This window comes from Ciona robusta, chromosome 1 (genome assembly GCF_009617815.1).
Source record: "Ciona robusta chromosome 1, ASM961781v2".
Lineage (NCBI taxonomy): Eukaryota > Metazoa > Chordata > Ascidiacea > Phlebobranchia > Cionidae > Ciona > Ciona robusta.
In genome coordinates, this window is record NC_143235.1 from 9,932,935 (window position 1) to 9,945,125 (window position 12,191).

The window sequence follows — 12,191 nt, forward strand, 5'->3', positions numbered from 1 at the left end:
CGCAAACGCCATTAATTACCCATATAACTGTGACTGTACCTTTTACACTGTGGACATAATAAAGAAGCACACAATTATTGAAACTTATTTTCACCTTTGGGCGGTTACAAGCAAGCACGAACGGTTTGTGTACATGATGTGTATCAAAAGCTGGCAGATGTGTTGGGTTAAACGCTGTTCATTTTGCAACGAAACTCAAACAAGGAAAGGTAAACAGGTATGTATATGGCAGTTTTGGCGATCACACAAAAAGGAGCAGCACAAGTAAACTTAACTTCAGACAAACTACTCTTCGCTTCGTTTACAGTTTACGAGTAGCTGTCTTTTTCTTTGCGAGCGGGCATTTGCTACGGTTTGATCTCCACCATTTAGGAAACGAAATTCTTGGAGTATTTACGAATTGACCGTCTCTTCTGTTCGACGGAACCAGTTAGCTTGTTGCGCCCGCACCGAATGGATATCGCCGGCATAATACGAGTAAAATGTTTCACTTTCGCTAAATTCGTTTTTCCACATTTTGATCCGAAAGTTGTCAAGTTCTCAGCAGCACATTCAGTAGAAAGATGGTCGAACTTTCCATCTTCGTCTTTTATTTGCAAAGAGTTTTTATCGTCCTTCAAGTACTCAGTTCTGCCTCCAGAAATAAGGTCATTGTCGTCTAAACGTACACTTGGATAAGCTCGTCTCTTCGCATGTTTTACAAAGATTGATTCTGGACTCGAGTTCGAACTGCTGTTTCCGCTACTCGATGTTTTCGAATAAGAATGGTCGCCGTTTACAGCTGGCACGTATTCTATATCACCGATTTCTGAAGCGGCAAACGATCTTTTCTGTGCTCTGACCAATCTTAGTGAGTTTGGGTCGTCAATCTGGTTCCATTTTTCTTCATTATTTCGACATTTTTCTTCGGTGCTTTCGACAACAACTACTTTGTCCTCCACGAAAACCCCGTCGTGGTCGCACTGCGGCGAAAAACTGACTTGTACATGGAAGCGATCGCTTATATCGATTGTATCAGTGGGAGATGTACATTTACCCAAGTCACGTGACGCCAAAGACTGTTCAACAGTTGTCGCGACATCCTGGGGTAATTTAGGCAATATTGGTACCAGAGTTTTGCCTGCGTTTAAATTCAAATCCTGTCTTAAAGAAACGATTGGCAGACCTACAGATCCAAGTGCAGAGAGTGCTATTTTCACCGAGTACAAGTCAAGACGCTTCGTGAATGTTTGCTGGGGTGCCATATTTAAATAGTTATTTGCTTGTTCGACTGTTTGTTGTTGCTCAGCATTGTTCTGTTTCTTTGATCTCACCAGTTTTCTTTTCTGACGACCCCGATTCTCAGTCTTTAGTGGTGTCGTCGTTGTTTTCTAAAATATATGGTCATAAAATAACAAATATTCCATGTTGTTATTTTGCTAGAAAAATGAACTATTTACCGATATTTCGTTGTTTTTAATCAACGTACTGGAAGTTTCCGATTCTCCCTGTGCCAGCTGTTTCTCGTCAACCAGCGTCCATTTCTTGGCGGTTGCACCGTCTCTCTCCTTAATACGCAAATTAGGTCGTTAGAATTGGCAGCAAATACCCAAATGAAAACCACAATGTTTACCTGTGAAGTCACTGCCCGCAGTTTTAATTTCTGAACGAACTTTTTTGATGGTTTGGCGCTGTCCTCTTCGCTGTTGGGATTTTCATCATTACCTGTTAAAAAAAAACAACGGACACGTTTATTGATTTGTGCTTTTACTCCTCCTAGTATTCAGTTTAAGTATTGGGATACCTCCAAGCTTGGCCTTTCTTAGTGCAATTTTGACTTACCGTTTGTCATTTCTGATTTAGATTCATCAAAGAAGGTGGTATCTTTGGAAAGATTTGTCTCCTTTAGATGGGTGACGTTATCTGCACTTTCTTTGCAGAGGTTTGTTTCCTTGAGTTCATTATTACAAAGCGCGTCTTCCACGGAAATTGAAGCTGATGAGAATATAGATTTGGAGTGCAAATCTGATTTTAGCATGTATTGCGGTGCACTGTTCGTTACTGAAAGTAAACGGGTAGGGTTAGGGTTTCATGCGATTTTTTTGGTAAGCGATGCGGAGTTTCAGCGGAAAAATATTAGTGAAGCTCTTTATTACAAGTAAAGTGAAACAATCGTGTCTGAATATAGAGTTGAGAGACTATATAGTAACTGCTTTACGTGGTTAGAATACGCGATTACCTGTGCAAGCTGGTGTGACAGTAAACATTACGCTTGGAGACAGTTGGTTGCTCGAACGATTGTAGAGTTCGCCACACTTGGAATCTCCCTGGGGCTATTGAAAAGATGGCAAGCGGTTAAAAACAACACATATACTAACATTACAAAACGCAGAAGTAAGCGTAATTCGCGAAAAACTCTCGGTAGCCCACAAAGGTAAAATTTATTATTAAACAAAGGGATTCATTACAATAACGGATACTTACCGGGCCCAGCTCTGCTTCCTTGCTTGTTAAATTGGCGACGAGACTTTTTTCGTTCAAAGTCAACCCCTTCTGTAGCTGTACAACAACACATCAGTTAGCTGACTACTAAAAAATATCGATGTACCGCACTGGTACATCAATGGTTGTGTGTATTACCTGGGTGATATTTTGTGGACCAGTTTGGGGAGTAAAAACGTCCTTTTGGTGAGAAGTTGGCGCAGATACATTTTGTTCATTTAATTCCTTGTCGTCTTTAGCAGGTTCATCAAATCCAGGAGTCATTGTGAGACTTTCTCTCGGCGAAGTCGGCTTGTCTGAATTCGGGAACATTATATGTTCTTCCGCTAAATACATATATCGTGATATACAACTTTAACCTTACATTGTATATTAATAGACTTACTTTTTAAATTTGTCAGTGTTTCCGTATCCATGGAAACGTTGTTTTCTAGTGTTGTTCTGCTATTGGAAGACATTACACGAGGCAATGGAGGGGGAACATTGCTGCTAATCGTTGCGGTGGGGCATGTCGTGTGTCTCATCACGCCTAAGAAATGTTGAGGGTTAAACTAAAACAACGTACAAATGATCATATATTTAGTATGATGTACCTGGGGCGGAGTAGGGTGCAATATGGGGGTGTGTCGGTCCACCTGGAAAAGGCACCGCATGTTTTTGGTTATGATGCGCACGTTCGCAATGTGGTCGATTGGATGACTGACTGCAAGCAACAAACTTGTGAATCGCCGGATTCCGTGAGCCGTACGATGGATCTCGGCTTGCTGATACATTGGTTTGGTGTCTAGCGTCGTACGGCTGACGATTAAGCTCATGCTGAGCCTTGCTAATGCATCGTTTCATAACCTCTTTGTCCAGGTGCTGAGAAGAAACGTTATCGATACTTCTGCAAACTGGCATCTTGAACGTATTTCCCGGCACGCCGTAACGCACCCCTTTACAATTGGTATGCGTTTCGTTAAAGGCAGGTATTGGTAAATTGTTTTGCATTGGCGGGTACTTAGGACCGTACTTGGGTCGCTGATGTTGAATAGCTTTCGTGCTTGCCTCATAGTCTGGTGGCGGCCTGTTGTACACCGGCAAAGTTTCTCTTTTCTGTGTAACGTACATTATTTTTTCTTTAAATTCTGGTCCTGGTGGTGGAAAAGGTACGAATATCTCTTTTACTTTATCTCTTGGTCTTTTCTTCGGTGCGGTGACCACGCGGGACCCCTGACGAAATAGCGGTTGCTCATACGGTTGCATTGCCCCAAAACCTTGTCGATTAGGGATTAATTTTCGATTTCCAATTTCCAGTGTGGGTAGCGGTCTTGGCGTCACATTCCTGAATGCCTTTAAAGGCCTCCCGCCGATGCCGGCGCCATGCGTTTGACGGCCTTTGTCGAACCTCACGTCATGAAACTTCAACGGTATATTCGCGGGTAAAATTTGATTTGTTTGATGGCCTGTGGAGTGCGCAGCATGCAGAGCGACTTTGTTGTGGATAACACGTGAAGAACTCTGGGAATTTCTTCGGTTTGTGACGAATGAACTATTCACGGAACTTTCCGGTTTACTACCATCACTGCCGCTAGAGCGACGGTTTCGAGCTGCCATACTAAAATCTAACACCCCGTCATCGGTTACCGCGTACTCCATTTTCGGCATTTTGCTTGGGTGTCGAAGATCAAGAGGAGCATCGTTGGAATATATTCCCGTTTTGTTGACAGGTGTTGCACCACTTAGTCCTTGCACCGGTCGGGTTGGTCCAGGTATTGTGGCTCGCCGTGGAACGCCACTTGCCGCCACGGTGTTCATTTTTGAGCTCCAGCATTTATCAAGAAATGAAGTCGCCCCGTTGGAAGTCAGTATCTGGCCCGATGAACGACTTGGCGCCGCATGTTGGTGCCTGTATTTTGCGACTTCGTTTAAACTGTGCGTTCGCCTGTTGCGGTGCTTTTGTTCAACTATTGAATAGGGTAAAGCGGATGTCGAATTTTCCTGTTTATATCCACTCGAGTGTGGAGCATTGAAAGAGCTACTTTGTGGGTGTCTAAATTGCTGCTCCGCCGAAATATTGCCAACAGCACTCGGACGATACCTTGTTGGTTGATCAGACTGTAGATTAGGAGGATGTGAATCAATCCGATTTCGAAAGCTCGGTTGATATCTTGTCGCCTTGCCGTGGTCTCTCATAAGTGGCCACGGAACCGGTCTCTGTGTTTGTGGGCGCACAGAAACGACTTGCTGCTGCTGTTGGGTCAACCGCTGTTCAGTACTTGTGCAAACAGAGCTTTGCGACATTTCTACATTCTGTATACACTGTACTCCTATCATGGCTTGTCTTTCGGTCTGGACGATGTCAGAACTTTTAGCTCCAAGGTTCGTTTCCCGTGAAACGTTTAAACAAACATTTCCCGTCGTTGTTGGCATTGTAGCTGACTTCTCACTATCGATATTGCACAGTGTATTTGATTCTCGCCTGTTTTCCTGGTGATTAGTGACCCTGAAATCATTAAAAACACAGTTAAACAACTACTGATTTGAGGAGTTTAAGTCATCTTAAGTGCATTTTGCATTATCTGGCTGCTTATTTTAAGCGGCCAATTACGTAATAAATCCTCGTAATTCAATCACTGGCTGTGAGCTGATAAATGCGAGTGAGCTAAACGCTGTATATTCACGAGCGACTTGTAACAGGTTGGGACAGGCTTATGCCTAAAATTTAAGGTAATCGGATAAGGTTACACACCTCAGTAGAACACACCAGGGCACAACAAATCCTTAAGAAAGATTACCAACGCCACAAAATTTTTACGATCATACAATATCAACTTACTTTTGTTGCTCTTGACGGTGAGAGAGACGCTCCAATATGCTGTTTAATTTAGATCCACTCTTGACACGTTTCGGCTTAGGAAGTGTACACAAGGCCGCCTGTTCTGCTGGCGGATTTTCCTCCGTGTGCTTAATGTTGGTGTCAGTTTCCACCACTGCAGCTTCTGTTGATGGGACAGCGTCTTTTAGATCACTCTCCTTTTCTTCCGTGATTACATGTGCAGGTTCTTCGTTAGTTGCTAGATTTGTTTCTTTGAATACGATTTCCACAACTACGAAATAAAACGAGTGGGTTATTACAAAGTTAATCGATTTTAAATGCATAAACTAAGTTTAGTTGTCACTGAACAACTTTAGCAGCTTACACTAATATACAGTAGGGTGGGGGGAAGATGACACACCTTTACTAATATACAGTAGGGTGGTGGGAAGATGTCACACCTGTTAACTCTATTTTCTCATCCCATTTAATAGTAAACAAGAAACATTCAAAGATTTATAAAACTATATACTCACGACTTTTATAGACCATTGTTAATTGTTTAAAACACGATCAGGATATTTGGATATTATGTGCTAAAGGTGTCCCATCTCCCCCCACCCTACTATACTATTCCAGACAAACACTCATGTTTACAAGTCGTTTCCGCAGCAATTTCACCAAACTAACACAAACAAAACAGTCAGCATGCTTTACTCGAATAAACTATGAAAAGTTTTGCTAGATTACAGTTGACTCTGTAGGACAGCATGCGCTAAACGAAATGATTGGTTCGTACAAATTTACAGCAAGGAGCAACTTCCTTAACTTTTCCACGTAAGTTGTACGGCTCTACATCGAACAACATTATGTGCTATCCGGTGCACGTCTGTTAGTTGTCTGGCAACTATGAAAGTAACTTTATAAATCTATTACCTGGTGCAGGCTTATTTGTTTGAACTGCTGCTTTATCCAACGTCTCTTTCAATTCGTCTTGGATTTTGTATTTTTTCACGACCATGCTCACTGGTACGGTTGATCGTACGATCTGATACGAAAAATGATCATTTTTTGATGGAATTGAAAAGAAACAGAAGAAACAGGGTGTGAATAACATGCTTACTTTCTTTCGAACATGCTTAAGCCTGTAGTGGCGCCGTAAGTTTACATCGCTGGAGAAAGACTTGACACAATCCGAACATTTGAACTGTCGCAGTGGTTCTTCTTTTGCGTCTTCTGAGGCAACAACTGATGCTGCATCAGATGAAGAAGGTTTCTGTACATGCTCTTGATTATCGCTTTCTTCAATGGTACACCGATCGTTCCCGTTCCTGTACACCAATATTCCAATTAACCTGGGCTGATATGGATACTGAAACAAAATTTATCATGAATTCCAACCTTTGCTTATATAACTTCTGCTCTGTGCTCTTTCCACCCATTAAAGATCCCTTTTCGAAGCGATCAAGATTAAGATAAGCAGCAAAGTCGATGTTTTCTTCAAAACGGTTGCTTTTGTCCTCGTTCTTGTTCGGTTGTTGAACTAATTTTGGTATTTTCTCTTTCGCTATATTTTTCTGCGCATGTCGTTCATTAATTACAGATAGCAAACTTTCCAAACATATTTCGTCTAAATCTTACTTTCTTCTCGGCTCTTTCCGCTTTAGTTTTCGTCACCTTCATCTTATGGATTGAACGTAGGTGTTTGACCATGTCGTTTTTCTGGATAAAACCCTTCTCACATACCTGTAACAATACATATAAAATTCGATAATATGTTGCTTGCTGTTGGTCGTATATGTTGCTCTTAGATAATAAACACAAAGTGATAACTTACGTAGCTGCACACAGTAAACCCATGATATTGTGCTTGTTATTATTTATAAGTGCTCACGTTTTCTTAAAGCGGTATGTGTTACAAATGAAGACAAAGAATGCATCAGACCACCCAGCACAAAGTATTAAATTGAAATTGCTTTTCATAGTACGTGGGGTAAGATGGGATACCGTTCGCACCAAAATTCCATATTTTCTAATCTTATTTTGAACAAATAAAAACGCTCTTTTAAAGTCGTGAGAATATGGTTATATAGTTCGGTAAATATTTTTGTTTACAACCGAATGAGACGATAAAAAAGAACAAAAACATGTCCCATCTTACCCCACCCTACTGTATATACCAACTTACTTTACAAACGTGGGGTCGGTCACCAGTATGCGTTCGCTCATGCCTTCTCGCATTTGTGGATGTTGGAAAACGTTTCGCACAGAATCTGCAAGCGTAAGGTCGCTCCCCTGAGTGACTTCGTTTATGTCGGCGCAGTTCATGGCGTGTGGAATAAGTCCTTTCACACGTTTCGCATTTGAACGCGTTCACCATTTTGCGAACCACGTTGCTGTGTTTTGCCTTTATAAAAAAAGTAGTTTGCAGTTTGCACGCAGAGGAGTACATATGATAAACGTATATGAATTTACCTGATGATGCGCCGTGATGCCAGCTTTGTCTTTAAAAAACAACTGCTGTCTGACGCATATTTTACAAGCATAGAGATAATAGGAAGGGTCGTTTTCGTTCCCCTCGGGACCGTCGGAAGCAATTGTCTTATTACTGCTTTCGTTTCCATCGACTCTAGGTTTGCCTGCGACTATGAGTATATGGTTATGGGCACTGCTTATGTTAAGCCTATTACGATTAATACTATGAGAAGACATACCTTTCTTACTTTTGCTGTTGTTACTTTTGCCTAACTCGACATTAGATTTCGTCTTTCCTGTACCTTTAAAGGGTAATTATTTGTTACCCTTAAAAAATTCATATTTTTAAATAATGTATTAGTATATACCACCAGTGGATGCTTTCTGCTGTGCTATTATCTTGCTTAATATGTCGAGATCCTTCTTTCGTTTGTTTTTCACGAAGCGAGGATTAATATGAATTCGTTCATAATGGCGGCGAAGACTGAAGGAGCGAGGAAACACCATTTCGCACACATCACACCTATATGTAACAATCACATTGTCGAGCGTCTCGAATTATAGTGACACTGCTATATTTACCTGTACGAGGCCAGGCCACTGCCCTTTCTCCGTATAGTATGTTGCTTGCATACCTGTAAAAGTCAAAGCAATATTAGGTGGAACGTGCTTGGTGATCACGAGCTCCAGGGTTGTTAGGCGCCTTTTAAATAATTCATCGACGGCTTACCTTGAACTTAAAGTGGCCGTTTTCATCAAAACCTACACCAACCTCTGTGAAAAATAGGGAACACATTAAAACACTAAACGTCACCATTAGTGCGCTCGTTATGTGTAAAGTATACCAACCTTCTGGTATGCATATCCTTGGTGGGCACTCCATAGTTTCACTGCATTCTTCTATTTTGTCCAGTCTTTCTGCCCGCACAGGCTTCGGTTTAGGCGTCTTAGTACTTTTCTGACAGGCTTCAAATACCTACGAACGATTGGCGAAGTTATATCACGAGCCGCCAAGTATTCTGTTAAATGCATTGTTGCTCCAGAGACTAAATTGCGCCAATAGTGCACATAGTCATTTTAAGATAATAAAACGAATACAGGAGTACCAGGATTACCTCGCTTGATATTTCCCGGTTAATGTTCATTAGCTTTGATGGAATATCAAACATTGCATCTTGGTAGCGAGATGGTTTACGTTTTCTCCTCAATGGTTTACGATTTCCAATTGGAGTTGCCGTGGCGAAGGTGCTGCAACCGGCAACTGGTTGTTCACGACTTACAGAACTCAACTCTTCTATAATCGGTGATACATTCCGATCAGTTTGTGTCATGCTTGAAATAACTAGCTTTGTACACAGGGATCTACACATACCTGCATGTTCAGCGCCGTCTGTTCGTTTGTTTGTAGGCTTACTTGTGTCAGGCTGAAGCACTTCACTGTCCTGTAATTTGAAAGATAAAAAAAAAACTGTAAAAGGTTTAGTAGGAACCTTTCTGCGATAACTCACCTCATTATTTTCCATGTTGCTGGGTAACGAGTCTTGTGTGTAAATGAACAGCTTTTTAAGCAAGTTGAGCCACACGAGCTAGAAATGCTTAAATTATACTCCAAGTCAAACAATTAACAATCTGTAACCCTTAAAGTACAACTTTATTCCAGCTAACTACACATATAACATTGTAATATAAGTAGACTGTAGTGTAAATTGATAACTAATTGCCGTTCAATTGCCTTAAATAGTTCGGGCACATTTCCTTTGTGGTGCTTTGCTAAAATGTACATGGTAAGCAGCACAAGTAAAAAAAATGGGGAAATCAATAGGAAGTGGTACAGAAAACTACGACGCCCTTTCAATATAGAACTGGTTTACGCATGAGCGATCGCACATTCTGTGCCGAAAAGCATGAACAGAGCTGCCTCTAATTCCTACTGTAAAGAGTCTAGTAAAAGGTGCGCCAAGCCTGGAGACTAACAAAGAAATCGATTTGGTGCTGTATAAACATAAGCTGTACACTAAAAACCTGAGTTGACTGGCTCCTGGTCGTGATTCATGCGTCCTTCGGCAAAAGTGTAACTTCTGACACGTGGAAAAGAGAAACGTTCATTCGTTTTTTGTCTAGACCACGAGAATGTACAGGCATTGCGCTTTTAAACGTTTTGAATTAAAGTATGTGATGGTAGCGCACAGCAATTAAAATCTCTTGTAACACACTACTCTGATTTACCTTGCTTCTAGTAATAAAAACTATTTCGGTTTAAAATATGTCTAGCAATATAGTTGGTAACCCTCTATATCCGCGTACGCCAGTAGTATTACGAACACCACTGCTAAATGTGCACATACACAAGACACTGTAAACTAAACCAAGAACCGCACGTAGAATATGTTGGTTGTGTCTAGGCTATACACGCACGTTGTCCTATATAATTCCACCTCCGCCTAGAGCAAATAAAAGTGAATCGCTATCACGCTTCCAACACACCAACATATACATAATAGAGCACCGAAATCGTATTGATTCATGAACTTGCGCAAAAAACTATGGGTGGTTCTAAAACAAGACTTTCAGTTTCTCACCTGCCCCTCTGTGGGCTTTACTTCATCTTATTTGCACTCGCTTAGTACAGTTAAAAGTACATGCTTTATATTTTGTCCGCCAGGATTTAAGTTACTTGGCAACAGCACTTCATACGCACACTAACCTATCGCTGGATCAGATTTAAAACTCTTACGACGTTGCACGACTGATTGGTCAACTGTAATCTATACCTAAAGTTAGGCGGCACATATATGGTAGGCGCTGCTTTTCCGTGTGAGATGGCGTTGCTGATTACAGCTGCCTTTTTCGTTGTTATTCAGTTCACTCGACGCGGTTCAACACCATCATGGCGCTCACAACGAAAACGAAGGAACGGAATCCGTCTCGCGGAGCATCAAGCTAAAAGCACTTACATACAGGTTTCACTCAAGCACCGTTCAACTGCCTTTAAGTTTTCAATACAGTCGGGAATGTAGTATTCATCACACATTTCCGCGGTGGCCTTGTAAGGTTTCCAACAGTCCTGCTCTTGGAGGAAATGCCTATGGCTTGCCGACTTCAGGGCTAAAATCGCACACACAAATGCGTGCGCAACTTCGCAGACAGGCGTTTCGCTTGGCTAGGGTTGGATTGGATGACGTGTGATCGTTATTGCGCGCATAGGGCCATATACTGTAGAAGTACGTGCTATAGCGAGTGTGTGTGTGTACGTTGGGCGTGCTCGTTCTGTCCAATAGTAAGCATGTGGTGTTAAACAAATGGGACAAAAAGCTGTATCGGAACCAATACAAGGAATCTGTATTTTAATGAATGCTCCCCTGGATATCAAACTACCTTACTGTTTAACATTAAACCAACTATTAACGTATCCTGTTTTACCAACAACATTGCCCATGTTATTTAAAGATGTTGCGACTCATGTTGTTGGTGCACGACTTTAATGTTGACATTAAAAGTATGCTGATTAGCTTATAAGCCAAACGCGCACAGTAAGTGCTAGAATTTCTTTGTTTACTCTTACCCGAGACAGAAAATCTATTTTTGTGATAAGAGCTCTATTTCCACTTGCACATTTGCTCTCTACTGATTGTAATTAGTTTTCGAAACTGAAATACACCGAGTAAAAAATCTATTACAGTACATATGTGCTTTGGTCGGTGCCCCACTATAGAAAGTTTTGGTCGGTGCCCCACTGTAGAAAGTGGTAAGCTGTTTTAGTTTTTATTTTAAAACCTGGAGTTGGGACAGTTTGGTGCACGATAAAAGGGCTTGGTTATAAAAATATACTTCAGGTGTGCAAAACGCAGCTTTTATTATATAATGGATATGCATCAGCAACTTTAAATGTGGTTACTGGTACAGTGGTATATGCACAGCAGTAGATACTGTGGAGGCCCGGGGCGATTCCGTTTCTGCTAATAACAACACCACTTACAAAATTTGTGTAGAAGAGAGAGAGAATGTTAAGAGAGGCGGCGTTTGCGGTAGGAAGGTGTCTCACTCTGCATTCCTGGCTGAGAAATGGTGTAACATTTAAAACCATTCGTCTGCCTTAAAACATACCTCATATACCAGGGTGAGGGGAAAATAGAACACCCTTTTCATTTTTATCATTTCATCACATTTAGTAGTAAACAAAGAATAATGAAATAAATATAAAACCGCGTCATCACGACTTCAATAACCAACTGTTAATTATTTAAAACACGATCCGGATATTTGAATATTGTGTTCTAAGGTGTCCCGTCTTTCCCCACCTCACTATGAATTCAATTCAAGTCCAAAACCATTGCAGTGTGATCCACTTTGATTATTTCGACAATGTGATGTTTTTTCATTTTGAACATTGCTGCCACAAACTTATACCACTGTGTTAAAAATGATTACAAAACACTGC

General features: G+C 41.2%; 1 protein-coding gene across 2 annotated transcripts; it reads right to left on the reverse strand.

Moving 5' to 3' along the window:
- Positions 1-74: 74 nt before the first annotated feature.
- Positions 75-9,418, reverse strand: LOC149742951 (uncharacterized). 2 transcript variants are annotated; one of them, XM_089877784.1, is made up of 24 exons: positions 9,262-9,418; positions 9,126-9,195; positions 8,869-9,047; positions 8,603-8,729; positions 8,484-8,527; positions 8,336-8,388; positions 8,122-8,276; positions 7,993-8,055; positions 7,754-7,923; positions 7,467-7,685; positions 6,920-7,024; positions 6,680-6,855; positions 6,402-6,609; positions 6,215-6,326; positions 5,300-5,570; positions 3,075-4,966; positions 2,867-3,010; positions 2,620-2,777; positions 2,464-2,538; positions 2,219-2,312; positions 1,822-2,040; positions 1,613-1,704; positions 1,440-1,547; positions 75-1,370 (listed from the first exon to the last, which is right to left on the reverse strand). In XM_089877784.1, exons 1-24 carry the CDS (start codon positions 9,274-9,276, stop codon positions 369-371), a joined length of 5,751 nt encoding a protein of 1,916 aa, XP_089733910.1. In that variant the 5' UTR covers positions 9,277-9,418; the 3' UTR covers positions 75-368. The 2 variants fall into 2 exon arrangements, with proteins under 2 accessions (XP_089733910.1, XP_089733901.1); XM_089877775.1 differs by having other exon boundaries at positions 2,620-2,807.
- Between the last annotated feature and the right edge of the window lie 2,773 nt (positions 9,419-12,191).